Source organism: Trichoderma reesei (assembly GCF_000167675.1).
Source record: "Trichoderma reesei QM6a unplaced genomic scaffold TRIREscaffold_1, whole genome shotgun sequence".
NCBI classification, from domain to species: domain Eukaryota; kingdom Fungi; phylum Ascomycota; class Sordariomycetes; order Hypocreales; family Hypocreaceae; genus Trichoderma; species Trichoderma reesei.
The window spans coordinates 3,474,739-3,498,159 of record NW_006711148.1 but is presented as its reverse complement, the minus strand read 5'-3'; the positions used below and the strand labels follow the sequence as shown (position 1 = coordinate 3,498,159).

The following is a 23,421-nucleotide window of genomic DNA, read 5'->3' as shown; positions in this document are numbered from 1 at the left end:
AATGCTGTCATTGCTTGCCTACCTTGGGTGTCCTGCCTTCTATTTCCAGGCCCATCTACAAAGGCTATTCGGAGAGCAAGGGCATTGAGCGTGAATTGTGCTCCACCAACGCTCGATTGCCTCTTGTTAGCGTTTGGCTCCAATGACTCGGTGGCTGGTCCAGTCCCTGATGAGAGCAGCAACTTCATATTGTTGGTTTTCCAGGTCGCGTTCCACTGCTCGCTGCTTCCTCCAGGATGCGCGCCTTGCGAGCCTCGACCATTGTTCATAGAGGAAGGAGTTGTTCAGTCCGGGCCGAAGTCCTGCAGTTCGGCAAGCAACACCATCGACGGTGGTGCCGTCACTGCATGAGTCGAGTACCTAGTATCGGCTAATTGTACTGCATTAATCGACGGACACACTCCAGGGAGGAAGGCCCGGAGCATCTATGAACAAGCTTCATACACCGCTCTTGCATTGGTATTTAGGGTGGCACGCAGGCAATCCGCCGTTTGCAGGTAAAACCATCGTGTGAGTGACTTACGTGTTGGTTGCGTTTGGAACTCTGCTGCGTTACACCATACATGGTCAACGACTCGCTCCCTAGCTGGCGAATCTCGATTCAGAACAGGCAGGCAGCCGCCAGAAGCTTTCTGTTTCTCACACGAGACTGCGTAGGAGGGGCCGCTAAGGTCGCCGCTTGGGGGCTATCGGTGTGCCTCACTTACGTGTACGCCTGGATCTCTTCTGAAACTTGCCTTTCTGTTACCTTGGTCCTGTTATTCTATTCTCTATCAGCCAATATAGGTAGCGACGTAGTGCATAGCAGCCTGACGGACTGATCAAGGTGTCTCCGGCCTTTGCTGCCTGCTGGTGTGAGGCTTGCATGTGCTCTCGTCGTCGAAACACTTCCCCGGACAATGTGAAATAAGCTTTCGCACCGCATTGCCCCTTGTTCAGGGTTAGTCTCAGCCCAGTGCTGCCGGAGCGGTCAAAGAGTGTCGCCCTGCTGCACTAATGCGGCACGTCATACTATGGACTGTCCGGCTAGGCGGGGTGCAAATTGCTTGTACATATGCATTTCTATGGTCTCTGTGGATCTTATTCCCCCGTCTTGTCGGAGCCGATTGCCATTACTATTTCCAAAGGACTTCGTTTGGATGCTTCCATGCTTGCGTCGAGTAATGCACGCGCGCCGCTCCTTCTACTCAGAGAATACGAGCAATGTAGATTGAGATGGTGAAACACGCGACTTTTTCTGAAAGTAATCTTCAGCCCAGCCCAAAGAATGCCAGCTTCAAAACCTTGGGCTTTCGTCACGACTGATACACTTTTTGCTGGATTCCATCGCAACTTGCGCGTTCTAGACGCGGTAGGCGCCTCGTGACCACGCGCTGAACTCAGCAGAGAGTGCCCGGATTCTTCACAATGGTACAGCTGAAGTGTACAGCAAACTTTAGTGAGCCGATGTCAGGATGCTTTCTGCGGAGCTCACCCTGAAGCTTGAGTTTATGGTCCAGCTTATCAGCCTCTTCCTCTTTTTTCTCTTTCAGCTCCCCATCCATCGTGCGAGATGCTCTAGGGCCCTGCTTACGGTACGCGAGCTCCTGTTAAAAAGTCCTCCCTTTGCCCACGTCAACAGCGCCTTCACATGGGGGCTAAGAATACGGACAGTGGAGAGAGGGCTGCGACGCCGCCAGAAACGTGGAAGCCGCCTCAGGCGCATTTACTCCGCAAAACCACGGCCACAATAGCAGCACATGGCCAGAGGATGGCAATTACGGTCTCTGCCGATATTCAGCGAATAGCAGCACTGCTCGGATCAAGGGGGCGGCGTTCGGACGCCTCGCTGAGCCAGCAAGTTGCACTTTCCCCCAGTCAGGAAAGACGGTCTGATGCCAAAAAGTCTATTTTCTGGGGGTCCGTCCATTGAAAACCACCACAATTCGTCTCTTTGCACTGCAATTTCTTTTCTTCTCCCGCCCGCCTGCATTAGCAACTCTGCCACGAAATTAACAGAGAATCGTGGTTCCTTTCTACTGGCTGCTTGCCTTGGCTAGTGAATGTGACCGTGGATCAAGTTGCAGGGCCTCCCGTCTGCTAGTCCGCACGCTGACGCCTTCGATGTACGTGTCTGGCGTCTGTCGTCGAAATCGCACATGCAGCATGCCTCTCTCTCAGCATCCGGTGACAGTCGGTGTAAGTCGGTGTCAACTAGCCTGCGCTGACCGACCGTCTCCGACTATTGACCTTGACTTGCTGTTCTCTGCAGTGCACAGAATGGTCGTGGCATGCGGGTGATGTGTGCTTCACTGGTGCTACCTACCTTATACCAACTTCATGCTGTCCGAATCGTTGCTCATTAGAGAAGGTAGGTTGCGGTCGAAATGTAAAGTGAGAGGCAACCTTGCGCTACGAGAGACCCCCAGATATCACTTTCAGTATACCTGACCAACGACGAGGACAGACGCAGACACTCTCGACGTTGTTCATGGCTCCGTGTGCCCACCTGAACTCCCCAAGTGGATCGGCATACTGCAACAACTCCCCATGATGGCCGTTGGAGGCTCATCAACAGCTGCTTCGCGCACACGCTAATGAATGAATAAAGACACAATGTCTTGATTGACGTTTGGGCTGTCTCAAGGCCCCCCCACCTTCGCAGATTGTAGTGGGCCAGATTCGATGCCGCGCTCCGTAGATGACGCCGAGAGCAGTCGCGAATTGCCTATTCTAGACCCCGGTCTGGGTGTGGTACGACTCGGCATGTGCAAGAACGTCCCCGAGTGCTCGGAAGCAAGTTTCCTTGCTCGTCGCGCCTTCTCCCAAGAGGCCAGCCATCACAGACGTGCAGCATTCAGGCGGGGAGGTGTGAACAAGTAAAGTCGTGGTTGCCACAATGGGATCAACATGGCGCCATCCAGCCTAACGAAGATTGAGACGTCGCGAGCATCTGAGCAAAATGTTCACTCCATCACAGTTTTTAGAGGCCGCTGTCAGGTTACCCGTCGCCTTTTTTTTTTCTGCTCTTAATACCGCTAGCTACCGAGAACCTACCGTTGCAGACTGAGGCCTTGCCGAGCCTCGGAGCTTGAGGCAGAATCGCGGGGAGTTTCGATACATTCATATGCTACTCGGTCGAGCAAATGGCGTTGGACAACTCCACCCCGAGGTGCGCTCGGAACCTTCGCACGCATCTCGAGCTCGTGTTAATGCTCTCCCAGCTGCCGGCTTGGCCCGACGATCCCATTGGCGGGCATCTGCTGCAACTCGTCGTCTCCACAGCTCTGGACAACTGCGAGAAGGAATTTATGTTGCCGGCGGGCATGCCGCTGCAACGACTCATGCTGCAGCAGTGCAATGATCAACTGCACGCTGCAGCAAGAAAGTGTGTTCTTGTGTGCCGTCGACTCGCCTTCCGCCGAGACGGGCCTCTGAATGGCCGGTCGCAACCTGCAACGCCGCGAGCCACACGCATGCGAAAGCAACATGTATCGTGCATATGCTCATGCATGCACCAATACACAGAGCAGCTTCTCCCCGTCTGCAATGCAACTCCACGCTAGCTCCCACGCTGGTCCCAACAGATAGCTCTCAAGGGTGGTAACGGTAGCGGCGCTAGACAACCGGCGACGCATGTCAGAGCCAAACCATGGCCGGCCTCCAGAGAAATTCCCGCGCAGCTCCCCCATATTCAGGATGCCCCGCCGAGACCCGGAAACCGAGTTTCTGGGAGAGCGGATTCATGTCTTTGTCTCTTGGGTTTCATCTCGTTGCCCGATTCTGATCGGTCCTGGCGTCGAGCGCCTGTCATTGAGGAGTCCGAGGGGGTCCGAGGCAACTGATGCGGTCCACCAGGGACACGCACAAAGTTGTGTGGCTACCGCACACAAAAACGACCTGTTTCTTTACTCGCAGCCCGGATGGCGCTTTCATGCATGATACGGAACACGGTTAATGCCAAGAAGGCTGCCGTGCCGCACATCGCTGCAAGCTGCAAGCTGCAAGCACGGAAATACCCAGACGACCAGACTCGCATTGCACCTCAATCACACACTAAGGCAAGCGCAGATCTTTTAGCATCAAGTACCTACGCCGCATCGAGATGGGCGACTGGTACTTATTTGCCGGGCTGGGATGCAATGCACGAGCAAATAGTTCGGGCTGCTCTGCCCAGTCGCCTTGCTGCATGCGAGGTGAGGGGTGAGAGATATATGCGCCAGCCTCGACCTGTATGCGAGAGAAAACGAAACTGTCGTACTCACGCCCCTATCCATCCACTCTCTGTCCAGTCGCTGCATCAATGAGCTTCGTCAACGAGGAAGAGGGGACCGTGGCAGCATGGAGCTTAGGCATGAAGATTTAAAAAGTTCCTGGGCCGTGGACAAAAAGTGCCTGGAAATGCGGCCCGTCTGCCGTGGGTATTTGACAACACCACACCAAGACGCTTCCCTTTGCACACGCGGTTCTTCGCCGAGCCGGGATGAGCATATGCAACCCGCAACTCTAAGAATTGGAGGCGCGACACTTCGGACAGTTTCCTCCAGTTTCTCTGTTTCGCCAGGGCTTGATTTTGTCTTGCTGCTACGCCTTGACTAGACGTGCGCGCCAAACTCGGGTTCCCTGATTCTCGATGGTCCTGTATCGAATTCCGTCTAGGCCCCCCCCTCCCCCCCAACCAAAGGCATGGGCGCACGCAGGTTAGCCCTACTGGCTCTGCCGCAGCTGCCGCAGTTGTTGTTGCAAGCTAGTAAACGGCACGCATCCAATAACACCTATCTGGACGAAGCCTCGGGAGATCAAGATGTTGGCGAATGAACGGCTGCCACCACCCAACATCGCTAGCTTCGAGACTTGAAACCGCATGAGGTTGTGCGTGTGCGTGTGCTCTGCGCTGTTCAGGCTTCGCCTGTGCAGTCAATGTTACACCCCACGGATGGTCCTTGTGGTACGAGTAGCGACAGCATCCAGGACTACTGCCTGGCGTGCAGCGTGCAGCAAGCAGGCGGCCCTTTGTGTCTCGTTCAGCTATTCCGGATGCAAATTTGCCTACATACGAGTACAGTACTGTATGAGGTCTCGGCAAATTTTCCCCCATTTCTGCCCGCATATGCAATGCGATACCGCGGTCATCCGCATATCACCCACGCGAGCATGCGGGCCTCGTCCCCAGGATGCCAATAGGCCGAATATCATGGCCCCCGTCGCGCCTCCGTTTACCCAGGCATTGGCATCTTGTCTCCCCAGCACCCAATGCCAGTCTGGGCATTATGAATGCTAACGGAATTATTGCGATTCTCAAAGCGGCAATGCTCTCCTGCCTGTCTGGACTCTAGGCTAGGCATTGAGTCAGTCAAGACAGCTTTGGTCTGTCTGTATAACAACCAAAACCGTGGGCGCTGCCGAACACAGTTTGACTGCACGTTGGATCGACATGCCCGATTGGCAAGCCGGCGTGTTGTTTCGTTCCTTGTTCCTGCTACATCTACGTATTTGCAGTGTTTAGGCCGCCATCCGTCATCTCAGATTGCCCTGATACAAAAAAGTGAAAGCCCATTGCCATCATCAGCATCAGCAATGGCCCCCAAGCCAGACCGCCCCAATTGCAACCTTGGGCTTGCTAAGGCGTGAACGGCCGCTCGCCAGAAGATTCCGGCTCCACCACGCCGGGGCTCCCTGAAAACTCTATTTAATGGGCTTGTGGACTCCTGGCCAGGGGGAAGATGGAGGCCGTGAGGGTCCCCGATATAGTAGCGGCAACAACGTGGCTCCAGTTACGCAGAGCATTGCTGGGGCCAAGAGAGAGACTATGACTTCAGTCTCTTTTGCTTGCTTGGGTTGCTGCTGTGCTGCTTGGAGGCTGGTCGTCTAAGCTGCAGAAAGGGGACGCACAAAGCGAGCCGAGGCCTCTCTCTTGTGTTGCGCTCTGCTGCATGGCCCATGTATGTAAGTCGTCACCTTTTGTCACGCCGTGCCATTGCCAATTCAACCGGAGATGGCTCCGTATGATTGTCCGGGATCGTGTTGTCGCATCTAGCGTCTTCACTTCTTGAAGAAAGCTCACCTTGACGGAATACATACTCAGAGCTCGTCACATCTGTGTCGGCAGCAGAGACGGGGCAACTAGGCAGCTTCCGCCGCGAGCCGTGCTGCTTACTGAAGTCATCACAACGTGGCCTGTGGGTTTCGGGCACGCACACACGCAGGGCAGCATGTCACTCTTCTGACTGTTTACGGGGAACAGCATCATTGCCCGTCAACATCATCATGTCCATGACCTTGGCCATGACCTCGGCCAGCACTCGTTCATTTCCTACCGCCCCTACCTTGCAGTCTCCACGCATGAGTCGTCGGTCTTCAGATCCCCATCTGCCTTTGCCTGCACCAAGACGCAATCAGAAAGCCAATCATGCAGTCGGCGATTACACATGACGCCTCCCCATTTCAACTTACTATTCCATAAGCCAATCAAACCAAACCGTCTGTTCCGCTTGCTACCCACCTCGATAATGGGACAAGCATCAATTTTCACCTCGCAGAAGTATTCTTCATGTTTGTGTTTCTTCTGCGAACCTCCCCCCTGAGGAGGTGAAGTCTCCAAGATCGCGCAATGTCATCCTGCTTGCTGCTCGCGCGACTCATGTCTCAAACCTAGAATTTGTTCTAGAAGGCTGGCTTCCAGACTACGGCTTTTTTGCTCCTCTGGCGACGCCTCTTTGGCCCCCAAACGGCCCGGATTGCTTCATTCCTTCTATGGCCCCAGCTTTGGCCGCTTGTCAAGATGGTTTGAAAGCCTAAACAGCACGTTTTAGAGCGCACGAGGCGTTTTCCCTCTTCCATTCTCATTTCCATTCTTTCTCCGCCCACCCCTCTAGTGAGAGAGGAGAGTAGATGGTCCGTCCGCTTGTTACTATGGCTCTCTTGTCTCCAGCCTCTAGCTCGCCCTGCCCCTTGGGGGGGTATATCCGGTGCAAACACTCCCCTTCTGACGCCGAATTGAACTTGTTGGCACAGGAATGTTGACACAGGATTGTTGACACAGAACTGTGTTTCGCCAAAAGATGCCGAAGCAATGCTCTTTCGCCCATGCTTAGGTACGAGAACAGTCCTGTCGGACCGAGACTACGTTTGTTTCCTTCGCAATTCTCAACCTGTAGTTGTACGAGGCTGGAACCGACAGGTGAGCTGGCATGGAGCATGGAGACTTTCGTCCAAGGGCCGGAGTCAATCGAGGGTGTAGACCTCGGAAGTTCCAGGTTTTCTGCAATATTGCCACGAGCTTCCGGATCAGACGAGTTTCCATCTGATTTCTGGAGATTCTTCGTTTGCCTTTGCCTCGTTCAAAACGTATCTTACGACATGCGCTCACCAACCCAATTCCACTCTTCACGTTCCCCAATTTTCTCAACTAATCAACGTTCCATTCCGACTCCCGAACCGCTGGGACGGGACGGCGGTTTTTACTCTTTTCGTACGAGGGTTTGCATCAATTTTCTCTTTTTCTCTTGGGGGCACTTTTCCTTTTCTCCCCTCTTCCCCGGATGACGGGGGTTTACTCATTCTGGTCTTGGATCGGATGTCCGCTCAAAGGCAATTCGGGAACTAGCCCAGCGGTAATTTCCTTCGGGAATTCTTGCATTTCTTGGGAAGGGAAAGGAGAGAGTGAGAGGTGACAGGAAAGGGGGTGGCGCCTTTCTTTTCGTCGGCTTCTGTGAACTGATGTCAACGATATCGGCGGCGTCCTTGTTGTGGTTTCGTCTATCTCCATCCCATCCGCTACTAATGCACCTTGTTGACAAGATTTTTCACGCTATCAGACGTTTGTTTCTTTAATCCCTCTCTTTTGGAGCTGTCAGGCTCGTCATGTCGGTGATCAAGCTTAAAGAATCAAGATACGAGAGGCCGAACAGCCGTGGAAGACTGGGTCTTACAGGTCATTCTTGTCTCGGGGGACTTCCATGTTCCATAGGTAGTATGCCGGATTCGGAGCCGGTGAAGAGACATGGCTGGTGGACTACTCATCTAAGTGCTTTCTTGTCAAGCATGCAGCGTTCAAGCGGGAAACTCACTGCGAGTTTGTATATTGTCCCTCGCTCTATTTCCGAGACTCTGCGTGCACCCCCTTCATTTCTATGCTGTTCTTGCTGCAGATTGGGGTTCTGGCGAATGCCTCCCCAGGTTCTAAATTTCCTGCCCCCAACACGCCCCCATTACCAGAGGTCTATAGTACTTACTTTCTTACATGCATTGTGATTCCGTACTCCTGCCTGCATGTGTCTTCGCGCTGCAGATTCCTTTCTGCCCCACTCACTCCTCCCCCCCTCCTCCTTTGCCGTCTAAAACAAACATTGATAATGATATTACAAAATGTGATAAAAAAAAAAAAAAACCGAGACAAGACAGAGGATGAGCATGGGCTAATACATGCAGATTTGTAGGAGAAGGGAATATCCCGGCTCGGGTTTCAGAAGTCTTTTTGAGTTTTTCTCTCATGCGACCTTTGTTTCATGATCGCGGAGTTCGTTTCCCAATGTTCCAGCCCCAGCCCCGGAGAACCTTGACCACCTTTGGAGTGACGGCCGCGGTCAGGGGCACCCGGACGAAGATGAAGCTCTTGTGGATGGCGTACGCGAGGGCTAGCTGGGTTGCCAGGCCTGTCAAGAAGAGGAAAGAAACAAAGTGGTTAGCCTTCGTTGTTTCTTAAATCACATGTCACATCGTGCCATGTCTTCGTTGGCAGGTTACACCCTTCTCATGCTCTCTTCGAAGAGCAAAACCACGCCATGACGTGGCGACTTTCGCCAAGACGACACATGTTTTTTTTTTCCCTTCTCTCGAATTGCCGTCCTTTCCACCGCCGTGATACCAGTTGTGGAAGTAGGGTCGATTTCGTGTATGCAAGAGGGAGGAGGGGGGGTGATGGTAAGGGGCGTCTAGGGGGCGGTTCAGACTCACTGGCTTCCTCCTTGTTGCGCTCCTCAGCTTTTTCGACTCCCCAGCCGACCATTTCGACCTTGTCGCTAATGTCGTTGTTGCCCAGTCGTTGCTCCTCCTCCTTCTTCAGAGACTGTCGCCATTCGTGCCATCGCGTGCGAACCGATTCGGGAATGAACTTTGCGACTGCTGATACGACGTAGTGCTCGACTTGACCTATTGTTTCGCCCATCCTCATATTAGCATCTGAAACAACGAGAAGATCATCAAGGAAGAAACTCGTTCGTACCTATCCTCTCCGTCCCGACGATCCTCACCAGCAGGAAGCAGAACGGGAAATCCAGGACGCTGAGCGCAAAGTATACGCCAACGGCCGACCACCCGTATTCCCTGGACAGCTTCTTGAACCGCCCGCTCAACGACAGGTTCTCCTCCTTGGCGCCCTGCGCGGCGCTGCGCCTCCACGCCGAGAAGTAGAAGCTCCGTCTCTGTGCGGCTCCTCTTGCGAAGAGGCCCTCAGCCATCCTGGCGCCGTGCCGCATGGCTCCTCCCCGCCAGAACCGAGCCGCATGTGATCTTGTCGTCCATAATGATGTGCTGCTGCTGCTGGTAGTCGTCTGAGATGGTTTTGCGATCGGCTGGGAGGAGAAGAGCCTTGACCAGATGTCTCTCAATGGGTTGCCGTGTTGCGCCGATGCGCTTTTGGCCTCTTTGAAGGGTATCGCCCGGGATTGGAAAGCCGTTCGGAGCATTGTGTAGGTAGGATGCGTTGTAATTGTGATTCTCGTAGTCCTCAATATTTCCTCCCCTTCGGCACCGACGTAGCTGTCCTGAGATTATACGTAGCTCGTCCGTAGAGAATTGCACAAAGAAGCAATAGATAAGAGATAAAAGTGGCGGGATTTCGCGGCGAAGCTCGTGGAAGGGAATCGCCGGTAAGATGGAGATAGCGGAGCTCGGAGCTCGCAGAGTCCGTACCTGCAGCGATTGGCAGGTATAAGCAAAACCGCCTCCGGCAAGACAAGTCCAATTGCAATTGTCTTTTCGAATCGCAGATCAAGAACAAGGACAGTCAAAATGTACAGCTAATGAAGCTCCCTTTGCGTGCTAAACAGGAGGGAAGCTCTGTTTGTTGGGGCCGGTGGGGTGATTGATGCACCGAGCTGGGACCTCTTTTTTTTTTTTTTTTGCTCTTTTTTTTTTCTCTCTCTCACCTCCTAGGGCTGTCCCGACTTGTCTCTCGCCGGTCAGGTCACGATGATGTAAAAAACGGCTTTCCCCGATCCCGGTCCATCGTGGGATCTGGGCAGGGATGCAAAAGGCGCGCTAGCAGCAGAGAGGATGTCACGTGCTGGGTTATGAAGTGACGACATTGAAGGTGCAGAGCTGTGCGGGTTTGAGCATGTCAACGGACAACGGAGATGGTGTTGTTGTTTCGTAGATGGTTTTGGAGGGACAATTCTTTCTCTTGCTGCTGTCTGGCCTCGTAAATGAAAAATGCTAATGTGTAAGGGTCGCCAATCATGAATGCTGAAGAGTGCTGCTGGACACTCGCTGAGCAGCTTTGCAGGTCACAGGAGGAAGGGGTATAAGACACGGATGACACTATTTGGAAATGGAGCACGATACCGACAAATGTATCTTGTTCATATACTGCATTACATCTGACAGTAGATTCAACTTCGAGTATATGTCTCTACAAACAACCCAAGTCTGATTTGGCGTCAAACTTGGCAGTGTTTTCAGACATGATCTTGGCCACGACGTCTCGCCATGCTTCATCTGCAAGCCATTTAGTGCAGATTCTCATCTTCAAAGCCCTGCCCATGATACAGGTGGTACATATATATATATAATTACATCTTCTGTGGTCTGGCAGAGAATGAACAAGACTTCACATCTAACCACCCTTCGTCTTGCACTCCCTCTCAGAAAATCGTTTGTGAATCTCAAGCTCCAGCATCGTCAAGCAGAAGCGAATCAAAGCTCTTCTAAACTCGCTTCTCTCGTAATCGTATTCACATGCATAATAGGCGAATCTTCGTCTGCAGTGAATCAGGAACCGTCACGAGTGGCTCCTTCCGCTCGTTCAGGGGCATCGTCTCCCCTGGGCAGCTGTTCGTCACCTGCCAAGTCGCCAACTTCAGGCCTGTCGCTCCCTCAAGACCACTGAAGAAAAGCTGAGCTCTGCTGCACTCCAGGCCACAAAGGTGCATGCTCTGACTGGAACATTTCTTCTCCTCTCCACCGACTTCGGCTTTTCTTCCTCTCTCTTCTTCTTTCTCCTCTTTCTCTTCCTCCCCCTCGCCAAATCATGGGCTCCTAATACCACCCACCACCCTGCCCTCTCTCAAGCTGCACCGCTTTCCCCCTCGCACTTGAGCTCTTCCCCTTCCATTCATTCAAGCCAACAAGTCCTTCGCTTACCCTCGCCTCTGGGACATGAACTCCCCCAGATTCCGCGCCGATCGCCCAGACCGTATGTATGATCCTGGTGGCCGGCCTTAGGCGTCACTGGAGTTTCATCGCTCGCGCAGAGCTGGCTGCGTGATCTGTTCTCGACTATCAACTATTCACCTGACCGCCGGGGAAGTTCTGGCCGTCCATCACGCCATTCACCAAGAGTTTCCCCCATTCCACTCGTTTGACTGACCGACTCCCATTCACTCGTTTATTTCCTTCCGTCGTTCATTTCGTCATTCATTCCCTGTTAATCGTGGTCTTTATCTCCCATCGTCTTCAGTTTACTGGCTCATTCACTCCCATAACTCTTTTCGTCGTCTTCAGCACGACCTCACCTCGAAATGGCGCCTCCGTCTCGTACCTACGGGAAGAAGAGGAGCTTCTTTGGATCCTTAAGTTCCCTTCACCGTTCCAGGATCTCGACTGATTCGCTGCCGGCCAAAAACCCGGGTATGTCATCTGTTTTTTCACAGTCTTGTACTGGCAAAACTAACTTTTCACTGATAGACCATCGTTCACCGTCCGCGAATACCTCCTACGACCCCGTGAAGCATGGCACCAAGTCGCAGAAGAATGTCCAAGCAGCCAGCATCGATGATATTGCAAGCGCACTGCTCGATGACAGCGACTCAGAGCTGCCAGCAGAAGAAGAGGCAATACACGTGCCAGAGAGGGACATTCTCGGCTCCCCAACTTCTACTGCTCCAGCTCTTGAGCCGTCTGCAGCTCAATTCAGAGATCCATGCATCACCTCGTGTTCCCCGGGCGCTTCGAAGGAACGGACAACCAGCAACAGCAGAAGCTACCGATCAGGCACTCCTCGAGTCCAGAAGACGTCGCCTCATAAGTTTACGAAGACCCCCAGGCCTCGTACAAACTCAACTTCGTCCCCCAAGCGCAAAGATTTCAACTTGATCCGCCCCCTCGCAGATCCCGTCAAAAAGTCTGCCAATCGCTCTTCATATATCGTGTTGAAAGACTCGGAAACGGTTTGTCTTCTTCCACACAACGTCATGGACGGAGCTCCGAGAATCCTCTTTCAAGGCGACATGGCCGGCCAAGGCTGCGCTGTCGCGGCGAGTGCCGATGAGATTCAGGAGAAAGTGTGTGCCATGTTGGCTGCGACCGATGCTTTGAAGCCGTCGCCTTCTAAGGCTCAGGCCAGCAAGTCGCCCGTCTCCAAAGTGAATCGCATGACGCCTTCACGGATGCTGGCCAAGATGTCAAGTGCGTGGGACCGATGGCAGGTGAAAACATCCAGCACACCAGCAGCCAAACCGCGTGCCAAGCTCACGAAGCAGCCTGTTCGTCATGACCCTCACGGTCCGCTAACTTCCCACCCGGTGTTTCACTCGCCGCCGCTTCAAAGATCATCTTTGATTGACACGATTGAGATACGTCTCAACGAAGGAGACAACCTCAACAGAAAGAAGGTCCAGCAGATGGTGGGAGGTCGTGTAGCTCGCAAACCTGTTGCCAATGACGGAAACGCCCTCAGGAGTGGCCGATCCATGGACGATGACCCTTTTGCTGAGCCTGCCTCTCATCTCCACCAAAGTGTCGTTGAAAGTCGCGCGAGGATGGAGATCATGCTCGGGCCTAGCGTATCTTCTCTCCTCATCATCGACCCCTTTGAAGGCGAAAAGGGGTTCGAGAGTAACCTCGAAGATAGGATCTTGAGCTCTTCCCCCGTCTGTGCATCAACGCCCCGAATTAATCTTCACAGAGTACAGACCCCGACGGCTGGGGATAGTGTCAACGAGCATTGCTCGAAAATGCAAGCGCAGATGAGCCTCGAAAAGATGGCCACTGACTTGTCTAGTGACCCATCGCAAGACGCCGTTCTCTTCGGGAAAGCTCTTGATCAGGAGGCGCACCTGCGACCATTGCCGAATACTGATCGCATTGCCGTTGGATTTCTGCGGGATGCGCCCTCTTTGGAAGCTGGCCATCCCAAATGGTCCAAGAAGCACCCATCTCCGAGCAAGAGGGATCTGGAAGAGCTCGAGATAGCCTTTCGATGCTATAGCGAGCTCAAGCGACGTGGAATAGGCGAAGAAGCCGACGAGCTTGCGGCGCACTACACGCCCTCGGCTCGGTATCTGTCCCCTCGAGACACGAACACGCTGATGAGGACGCGTGAAGAAGATGCCAAGTCCATGCCTGCCTGTGAAGCCCAGTCGCCCGCCAAGTCCCACGTTCGACGCCCAACCGACGAAGCGCGGCGCCGTCAACATATTCGCCTTGCCCCCATTTACCGGCCAGCGATCCCGTATTCTGACGAGATTGATGAGCTGCAGTAATATGAGATTGGAGAGCATCTATGATGGAGGTGGTAAACATGTTGGAGTTGCGATATGAATCAAAGATCAGAAACGTGCAAGAAAGGAAGGTCAAAAGGGTAATAGGAAGGTTGGCGAAGGACAGGAAACGAATGGAACGGACCGAATATCTTGAAGCGGAAAAGGGAAAGAGGGAAAGAAAGAAAAGAAAAGAAAAGAAAAAAAAAAAAAAAAAAGCAAGAATGGGATAATCATGGTGCTTCCAGAGTGGTTTCTACGCAAGGGCTCGCCTGGAAACTGTTGCCTTCGAATGGTGCTCGCACACGAGCCCACATCTACAGTTGGCTTTGATAGAGTATAATACACCGGAGTTACGAGGAAATAGTCGGCAGAAATTTGAGGCTCTTAGAGAAATCAAGATAATAGTTCAATAGATATTAATTCAAGTAAAGGAATGTGAATTATGGCAACTGCCATTTCTGTAGGGTATCATGGTATCATTCTGCGTCATCATCTCGTCGTGATGTAAGAAGGTCAAAGGGCCTTCCATCCATGAATCACAGAAAGCGTCTGCGGCGGTGTGATCCACGACCATCGGTGCCACGCATTCTGCGAGTTCCAGCGGCCTAGATTTGTGATTCTCATGTCAGCCAGCGAGTCCCGCAAATCAAACAGGAGATACCTATGTAAGAAATGTGATTGTGGTCGGATCATACCTTTACGCCAGGACGACCAGTCAAGCTTCCCTTGAGCCTTGTAAGCGCTCCGGTGACCTTGTCCTTGAGTGTGGGCTTTCGCTGCTGGTGATGATGCACGACGCGAGGCTGTCTCCGGGCGAAGATGCTGCGGCGGTAGGGCCGGGCGGTGGTTGTTGTGGTGGTTGCGGGTCGGCGGCGAGTTGTGAAGGGCATTTTGTTGGATGATTTGATGTTGTTGGTTTGTTCAAGAATAGCAATGTCTGTTTGATAGGATTTGTTGCTTTGAGAAGGAGGTTTAGGTTGATGTGTTCTGATTGATGTTGTATTGGTTGTGTAGGTATGAGTTTGGATGGAAGTTGGGATGCAAGGGGGGGATTTATATAGATGCTTGGATGGAAGTTGATGGATGGAAACTGGGGTGTCTGTGATGATGCAAGTGAGATGGGCTCGTGTGATACCCTGCAGGTTAGCAAGACGACGATCACAACGTAATTTGCCCTCCCAATCAATCAGGCTTTTTCTCGGAAGTCCGTAATATCGAATTATGGATGGTATCAATAGCTAGATTGATGCCTTATTGCAGGGCATTCAGAGTTGCACGTTATTATGCGACCAATCATTGTTTACGGAGTTGGTGTTGGTCCAGGTTGAGGTCCGTCATTTTACGTCACTTGCAGTAAGCTTGTTTGAAGATGGTTCAATTTAGCCTGCCCGGATTGTCTTGGACCCTGTGGCTTGAGACGTCATGTGTGGCGTTGGTGGAGGGTATGTGTGGCTAGTAGTGCGTCACTGATAGGCCTGTCATCGAGATCTAGCAACTCCAACCTGCAAAATTGTTGGCATTGTTCGTTGTTCAACACGATAACTCACAGGCTGCAAGATTTCGACAGATCTTGAAGAGTCTAGCGATCTAGGTGGAAACAATTTACATGTCCAACAGAGCTCTCTCTTAGGCCAAACCAGCTCCAACCCGCTTCTTGTCTGCCGGTAACAGCAGTACATCTCCTCTAGCGTCTATGGTATCATAAACAACAATGCAGAACAACCGCCAATCTAATCTAACAGTTGCATTTGCAAAGATCAAGAGCGAATGTTCTTCTTTATGGTATCAAGATCTTTTTCAGAGATCCCCAAGCCCTTGGTGATGTAGCCATCCCAGCCGCCGAATTTCTCCTCAAGGCCCTCGAGAAACGCGGTCCAATACTGTGGCCGAAGCTCAACGAGGTTGTAAAATCCAGGCGTCTCCATGTCGGCGGTGCCAACGCTGGCCAAAGCAAACTTTAAAAGCTTGTCACGAGCGACTTCGGTGCCGACGCGGGAAAGCATATAGTCACGAATGGCATCGTCGGTGGCCGTGCCGGCGAGGTGGTGGAGCAGACCGGCGAGGACTCCAGTGCGGTCACGCCCGGCTGGATTCCATGGTGTCAGCTATACGAGGACAATACACAGCCAGAAGCGAGTCGCTCACCTGTGCAATGAAAGAGAAACGGCTCTGTAGGCCTGTCCCTGATGTGCTCCAGCACCGCCTTGTAAGTCGGCGCATAGGTCAGTGCAACAGCCATGTACTGGTCCTTCCAAGCGGCGCTGCCGTCGCCCTTGGCGAAGTCGGCCAGGCTCGGCGTCTTGTACTCTTGAGCCCCAGGAAACCAGACATTCTCGACCCCCTCAATCTCGGGGTCAGGGCCGTGTTCTCGCTCAATTGGCTTGCGCAAGTCGAAGATGCGGCGCACGTTGCCCTTGAGCCAGGCCACCGTGTCGGGGTCCTGGCCGGCATATTCGAGGGTGCCACAGCGGAAAACGCGCCCAGGAGGGATCTTGCTGCCGGGCACGGCGCCAACGTCGCGAGCGTTGATGAGCGTCTTGGAGGGGATAAAGGGCGCAGTGGAGAGGATTGGGAAGAGCTTCTCGGGCGCAATGGGCTCGCTGACGTGAGTCTGGAGGAGAGCGTCGAGCTCGGCTGTTGACGCTGGCGTCGCCATGGCTGTGAATTGTGCTGGGTCGGGTCAAGGAACTGTCGAGAGGACTGGCTCAGTCGCCGATGTAACTTTTGCTTCTTCGGCGGCGGTGTTTGTAATCTATTGAGTGGCCAAGAGAGGTAGGCTAGGAAGCAAGCAAAGAGAAAAAGAAGACGGAGATGAGCAAAAGGGAAGAAGAGGAAGAAGGATTGTCTTGCAGTTGGTTGTTTGGCCCAATTGGGATGGATGTGACAAAGGAAAGTCGCTACTACTAGTAGCAAGCTGACGAATTGCCGGAAAGCGCTTCTTTATGACTTGTGCTCTTTCCTATCCTAGCTGACAATGAATGCTGGCATCACATGGGGAAGGAACGATTTGTTTCAGCAATCGTCTCCTTCCTGCAGCATGCCTACCTAATACGTAAGCCATTTGAACGTCACCTGACACTTTGACACGTAAATCATGAATTCGACCTCGATCTCAACCGAACTATTCTACGTCTACTCATCTTCAACACAAAGCATCAATATCCTCGTGAGGTTGTCGCAGGAACGCCAAGGAGGGGTTCTCTTCAACAGGGTGCCCCTCCTTCTTCCTCGGCCCGTCCAGTCATTCATTCATTCACCCCGCCATTTCAGGCAATGTGCGTGCTAATATCTCGTGGTTCATGCTAGTGTCCGCATGCCCAGTCCCTGACAAACAGCAAACGAACCTGATCCAACAAATCAAAATGGGAATCGAATCCGCGTTGGTCAGAGATAACGCATCGCGCCACCAGGGCCGCGAGAAAGCCATTGGACAATCTTGAGAGAACATTCCTTTGAAGGGCGTTCATCAAGCTTTCCAGGACCACTTTTCGAGATACGGGTGCATGCGTACATGTAAGCATTGCAAACATGCTAGGGTAGATTCCGTACCAACCATTGATGATTGTACGATCTTTTCATCTGCGTTGTTGTCTGGGCAGAGCCAGCAGCCTCAACACCAGCGCCAGGAAGAAAAATGGCTCTGTCACCGCTCCTTCGCTGGGGCATTTTCGTCTCGGCCATCACTGCCGCCGTCTTTGCATATTCATTCAAGCAACACCAGTTCCTCTTCACCACCTCTGAGTATGACCCTCTTCCCGTCTATTGCTATAGGAGCGTGAGGACTCATGATGCCGAACACCCATCTGCTGAGTGCTTCTCTGTGGTAGACGGCCTGTTCCGTCATATCTGGACCCGGGAAGACCGAGACTCTCTGCATGGAGTAAGAGGAGTCGACGTTTCTGTGTCGGACGGCTATGCGATTCCCGGCCTCTGGGACGGCCATGGGCATCTGCTGCAGTATGGCGAGTTTCTTCACTCTGTCGATCTCTTTGGCTCAAAGTCGCTCGATGATGTGAGGGATCGCATCAAAAAATACCTTGCCGCGAATCCGGGTGCTGGCACCAAAGACCATTGGCTTCGTGGTGTCGGCTGGGACCAATCTGCCTTTGGACGCATGCCTACCGCTGTAAGTGCCCGATCCTCCAAAGAAAGGCTCTCAACAATTAGTGATTTTGCATACTAACCATTAGCCTTGATCGGGGCTCGTAGGATGACATTGAAGAAGATGACGAACTCAGGGGAATTTACATGATGCTGGATAGAATCGATGTTCACTGCTCTTGGGTCTCACAGGCAGTCTTGGAGCTCCTCCCTGAAGAGATCCCCAATGTTCCTGGCGGCGATGTCATTCGTGATCCCGGCCCAGGAGTCTTCTGCGACAATGCTATAGACATGGTTATGGATCTGTGGCCGAAACCCGGCGAGGAGGACAAAGCCCGAGCCGTCATTTCAGCCATGAAGGAGCTTAACAAGGTTGGCTTGGTAGGAATGCACGACGCCGGTGTGACTGCTGAAAACGCTCGGCTGTACTCAAAGTTGGCAAACTCTCCAGACTGGACTGTCCGGGTTTACAGCATGCTCGAGTGTGCAAAGAGAAACACGTTCTGTCCCGAAGAGACGCCTCGGGTTGCTCATCAGAATGGCATGTTTGGACTACGAAGTGTCAAATTGTTTGCTGGTAAGTCACCTGGAGCTTTCTATAGACTTATCCAACACTAACCCTTTTCATTCTCCCCATACGAAGACGGAGCATTGGGTAGCTGGGGAAGTGCCATGCTCGAGCCTTACAGTGACCATCCCTGGACGTCGGGCTCCCTCCTCATTAACGCGTCAGCCCTCATCAATGTGACAAAATCTTGGGCCAGAGAGGGATTCCAGGTCAACATCCACGCCATAGGGGACTTGGCCAATCGCAATGCCATCGACGCCTTTGAAGCGGCCCTGAAGCAACAGTGCGGGCAACAAGACCTCCTAGAGTGCCAGTCCAGACACCGGTTCCGCATCGAGCACTCTCAGATCATCCACCCCGATGACCAGAAACGCATGCACGCCCTCGGTATCATCCCCTCTATCCAGCCCACGCACGCCACCTCCGACATGAAGTACGCCGAAGAAAGGATTGGCCCAAAGAGGACCGAGGAGGAAGCCTACCGCATGAAGTCTCTGCTCGACATCAATCCCATCCTGGGCAGCGATTTCCCCGTTGAGCCCCCAAACCCGTTTCAGGGTATCTACGCTGCTGTCACAAGAAAGAGCCCACATACGGGCCTTGGGCCAGACCCCAAAGCTCCGTCTGAAGGGTGGCACACGAAAGAGGCTCTTAGCTTGGATGAGGCCTTGATGGGCTTCACGCGGAATGTTGCCTATGGAGCTTTCATCGAGCAGTACGCAGGTGTAATTAGACGCGGCGCATTTGCGGACTGGGTGGTGCTTGATGCGCCGCTAGAGCACATGGAGGTTGAGGAGCTTCGAACTCTCAAGGTCAGGGAGACCTGGGTGGGCGGTAGGAGGGTGTACTCGCGGGACGAGGAGCAATGATCCTCATCCGGCGCCAAGTGAAAACACTTCAATATCTTCTTGTTCGCCGTCCATGGTTCTCGGCTTCACGGCTCGGAACATCTCTGGCATCTCTATGGCGCAAGCTTTTTGAGATTTCTTATCAACATAGTTTCGCGCCGTACATGCCCTAAATCGACAACACGATGCCCCTTTATATAGATACACAGCATCGACGTTACGGAAGGTATCTCGTATGGAAGGAAGAGTTACCCAGCAATCATAGACTGAAGACGTGAACAAAAAGGAAAAAGAAAAAAATCACCCGCTATTAACGCCATGCGAGCTGCCGACTTTCTCGTCGAAGGTTTCGAATCGGATAGGGCATTCAGCCTTGGATTATTCACTTCCACCCATCTTTCTCTCACGCCTTGACTACCACCTTTGACTCAAACCACTTGGCAAACTTGACAGTGGGGATGTCAATGGCCCTCCAGAAGACGTCTGCCCACCAGACGACGGTGGGGATGCAGAAGCAAGCTCCTAAGACGAAGCCAGCATTGTACCAATATCCCTCGACTCCAGTTATGCCGTATGCCCACTTCTCGAAGTGGTAGCCAACAACATGCATAGCCGGTCCGTGCATCAGGTAGATGGCGTATGAGATCTTGCCAAAGTACTGAACAACTGGCAGGTTGAAGAAGCGCTGCCAGCGAGGCGAGTGGCTTACCGCGACAATAAATATGACGGCGCCTGTCGACTGCCAGTAACGATACCTTTCCTCCTTCCACCACTTAGGGATCTGGGACGACAGCCATATCCACCCAGGGGTTATCTCACCCCGGCCGTCTGGCTGGCACATCAGATACAGGCCGAGGATACTGAACAGAGCCCAGAAGATTGGCCATAATTTGTTCCTCGCCGGGCGGGACTTTTCTTCGATCGGCAGGGCCGGGTTGGGCGTCGGAACGTGCGCGCCTCGGATGTGATCATTCTCGGCAATGAGCATGCCACAGAAGAACAGCAAAAGTTCCCATCGACTGTTACGATATGTGATGGCCATGACAAAGGCAACCGTGAGCCATCGGACAGTGGTGCGCAGACGGGCGGTGCCAATAATGGTGAGAAAGAGGTAGAGCGAGCATCGAAATTCGACAGGAATTGTCCACAGATGGACATCGTAAGCTGAGAGGAACGTGTCAGTAATACTCTTACAGCATTTGCCAGAGATAGAAAGGAGACTATTATTTTTCACTTACAAGTGCTTCCGCCAAACTTGTCCCAGCTGAAGACCTGAATGAACCTGAACATGTGAATCATCCAGTCCTTGTACTGGGCATACGCATGCTCCATGCGGGCCGGATGAGGCTCTACAATGTTCTTCATGTATTTGCGGTCGTTTGCAAAGTCTCGAGTCCACTCGTAAGCGCCAATGCGCAGCAGGCAGATGATCATAAACGTCGAGACTGCCGTGGGAAGATATAACCGAATTCCACGTCGAAAGACGAGAGAGCTCATGGTGTTGGCAAAGTCCGACCAGGCTCCGCTTCGAATCAGTTTGAGAGGTCGATATGAGAGTGCATATCCAGAAATGATAAAGAAGACGCAAACTGCCGGTGGGCCTTGATACCAAAGACGAAGAAATGGCAGTTTGAGAATGTGGTAGTTGGTCTCGCCACAGCCCCATCCCTCGGCGATTGTGAATGCCTGGTAGAAGTAATGGCAGAAAAAGACGATGAGGGCTGCCAGACCACGCATGCCATCGAGGTAGGCAGTTGGAGATAGCTTAGCTGGGCATATCTGCTCGCGAGCATGGCGCCCTTGCAGGAAACTAGGCGTCAGGAAAATGAGGAAGCGAACTGCGAGAACGCGCCATGGTGTTGATCGAAGGAATCCAAGTGGTGCTTTGAGAGTATCCGCGGATGGGCTGAGAATGCCAAGTTGGAAACGACTATCGGTATGAATGGGGGCCGTGGCGATGCCGGCACCAGTTGCAGTTCCAGTACTACTGTCACTAGAATCTGTCCCAGCGTCTGACCCTCTCCTCTCGTTTAACAGCCCCATCTTCTCTTCCTCTGCTGATGTATTGGTGGTGGAACTGTGATCTTTCATCTCGTGGAAACGAAGCAAAAGGGATCGTAAACTCGCTCTGCTCAAAGAGCTTGAGCAAGATCTCGAATAACAAAGCTGATGGGTATCAAGGGACGCTCGACCTGCGGCTCGTCTATAGACAATGAACGATTTTTCGAAGCGAGTGGCACGATCTCTTGCCTGGTCATTGACTGGCGTATGTGAAACCGTTCGGGGCCAGAGAACACAAGGGCACTCCGAAAGGCAAACTGGTGAACAGGTCCAAGACGAAAGAGAGTACGATAAAGGTACCTAAAGAATGGTTGCGGAAAGATAAGGTAAGGTAGGCGAAGGACTGTGGCTTGAGAGGGGGAAGAGAGCCAAGTTGGACTCTTCTCTGCCACTGTCTCTCCCGCAGAAGCCTGACGGAAGGAATGAAGATGAGGAAAAACGAAAGGCTGGAAGAAAGAGACGAACGAGAAGGGGGAAGAAAAAGACGACGAATGGACGAAGGGATCTGAATGGGAACAGAGGGCAAAGGAGGACAAAGAGGGAGAAGACGAGAAAGGAAAGGATGTGAAGCTAAAGGAGAGCAAGAGAGGATCAATACCGTAATGTCTCCGGGGCTCCGTACTGTGGAAGGTACTGTACATGCTCCGTGCATGGCGATATCTTCCCTGCACGCAGATCCGTGTGAGAGGCTCCTGCCGCACGCAAGAAGGTTTCGGGTTTCCACATTTCATGGGGTTTTAGCATAAAGTACCCGTCGAGTTGTCGCGAGGAAGGCGATTGTCTGAATGGGATTGAAGGCAATTGCTGTGTGGACACGCTCGACAAGGCTTCAATTATACTTGGATGCTACTTGGCTTGGCTTGGAGAGGTGTCGAGGAAGGGACGTCGATCGTCTGGACCTTGACGGGAAGCTGCGTCTGGTGTTGGTCTCACCAGATCTAGAGAAGGAACACCTTATTTCGGCATCTCGTCACGATCTGGGTAAATCAGAAGAGAAAGAATTATAGGTACATGTGATTTCACTGCGTACCTACCTTACCTCTAGGTACATACCTCTATCATGCTGTCGACCTGACCGAGAAAGTTCAGGTGGCATCCGAAAGTTTGCACTCCACTCGTGAAACTTACACCAAAGTCCGTAATTGAGATGTTCTGTGCCTGCAGCTGAAGCCGCTCGACCGGAAAAGTCGAGGTACGGATCATGCCAATTTCCCCCTCCAGCATCCATATCTGCCCAAGGCCGTTGATCAATATTCCTTAGTCGAGCTGCTTAAACTGAACCTTACCTCTGAAATACGAGTTACGGTACTCTAGAAGCTGCGTGGCGGAAACGTTCCAGAATTGTTTGTTGCTTGAATCCATCGCCAAACAGCCGAGCTGGCAAGGTTCGGCAAGCGGCCCCCACGGCGCCACATAGATCGCCTCATTGCGGAGTGCTTTCCCAAGCAGCTGAACCAGGCAATTTTGGGGCGTCAATGGGCGTCTCCTTTGGGCCGCTTCTTTTCGAGATGCTGGACGCAAACATCGTCGTCCGGAAGCGGAAGCTACAATATGGTGCACAACGGTCTGTTTGTCTCTGTTGTGTTGTGATACACAAGATCTCTCGTTGTCGTATGTCTTTGCCTTGTCTGAACGTTCTACAGGTGCCTCAGTTGTACCCCTTATTACAACTCGATCCAGGTTTTTACAGCACAGGTAAGACAATCAAGACATGTGCTTATCGTCATCTTGGCGGATTGGCCGCCACCAGAACGCCGTCATCAGCTCGAGGTAATCACATTCCCTGCAGCTGCAAGCATGCTCATGCATCATCCAGGGGCAGACAGGAAAAAAAGCTTGTTTGATCTACATGCCTTTTCGCCAAATTTAGCAGTCTATTGTGATACACTAGCCGGGCGTCTCTCACAGCAGTGGCCATACAGTACAGGTATGAACAAGACATACGAGAATATACACCCATCCCTCGCAGAGGGCACGCCTCATCACGGACGATGGACACGGTGACCCTGACGGCCGTCTCCTGGACCCACGGCCGATCGCACTCAACCTCCGTATCAAGTCGATGGATTGGCGGACCGTTGTCTGACTTGCAACCGCTGGCTGCCCACCAGTGATTACGCCTTCTCCGTACAGTATCTCCCAGGAGCTCACATAACTGTGATAG

General features: G+C 52.6%; 6 protein-coding genes across 6 annotated transcripts; 2 read left to right on the top strand and 4 right to left on the bottom strand.

Annotated features, from left to right (window-relative positions):
• Window positions 1–8,499: 8,499 nt before the first annotated feature.
• On the bottom strand, window positions 8,500–9,344 carry TRIREDRAFT_32261 (uncharacterized protein; the record flags this gene model as incomplete). The annotated part of the gene is made up of 3 exons (XM_006960964.1): window positions 8,500–8,633; window positions 8,935–9,129; window positions 9,203–9,344. Coding segments are annotated over 3 exons (471 nt in total), but the record flags the coding sequence as incomplete, so codon positions are not given.
• A 2,373-nt stretch (window positions 9,345–11,717) lies between these two features.
• TRIREDRAFT_103336 (uncharacterized protein) lies at window positions 11,718–13,679 on the top strand (the record flags this gene model as incomplete). Its single annotated transcript, XM_006961852.1, has 2 exons — window positions 11,718–11,826; window positions 11,884–13,679. 2 exons carry the CDS (start codon window positions 11,718–11,720, stop codon window positions 13,677–13,679), a joined length of 1,905 nt encoding a protein of 634 aa, XP_006961914.1.
• A 646-nt stretch (window positions 13,680–14,325) lies between these two features.
• TRIREDRAFT_103335 (uncharacterized protein) lies at window positions 14,326–14,569 on the bottom strand (the record flags this gene model as incomplete). Its single annotated transcript, XM_006961411.1, has 2 exons — window positions 14,326–14,340; window positions 14,375–14,569. 2 exons carry the CDS (start codon window positions 14,567–14,569, stop codon window positions 14,326–14,328), a joined length of 210 nt encoding a protein of 69 aa, XP_006961473.1.
• An 867-nt stretch (window positions 14,570–15,436) lies between these two features.
• Window positions 15,437–16,335, bottom strand: TRIREDRAFT_53525 (uncharacterized protein; the record flags this gene model as incomplete). The annotated part of the gene is made up of 2 exons (XM_006961410.1): window positions 15,437–15,765; window positions 15,825–16,335. The coding sequence occupies 2 exons, from the start codon at window positions 16,333–16,335 to the stop codon at window positions 15,437–15,439; spliced, it is 840 nt and encodes a 279-aa protein (XP_006961472.1).
• Window positions 16,336–17,312: 977 nt separating this feature from the next.
• Window positions 17,313–19,217, top strand: TRIREDRAFT_74491 (uncharacterized protein; the record flags this gene model as incomplete). Its single annotated transcript, XM_006961851.1, has 3 exons — window positions 17,313–17,805; window positions 17,889–18,357; window positions 18,424–19,217. The coding sequence occupies 3 exons, from the start codon at window positions 17,314–17,316 to the stop codon at window positions 19,215–19,217; spliced, it is 1,755 nt and encodes a 584-aa protein (XP_006961913.1).
• A 382-nt stretch (window positions 19,218–19,599) lies between these two features.
• TRIREDRAFT_53372 (uncharacterized protein) lies at window positions 19,600–21,239 on the bottom strand (the record flags this gene model as incomplete). Its single annotated transcript, XM_006961409.1, has 2 exons — window positions 19,600–20,360; window positions 20,435–21,239. 2 exons carry the CDS (start codon window positions 21,237–21,239, stop codon window positions 19,600–19,602), a joined length of 1,566 nt encoding a protein of 521 aa, XP_006961471.1.
• Between the last annotated feature and the right edge of the window lie 2,182 nt (window positions 21,240–23,421).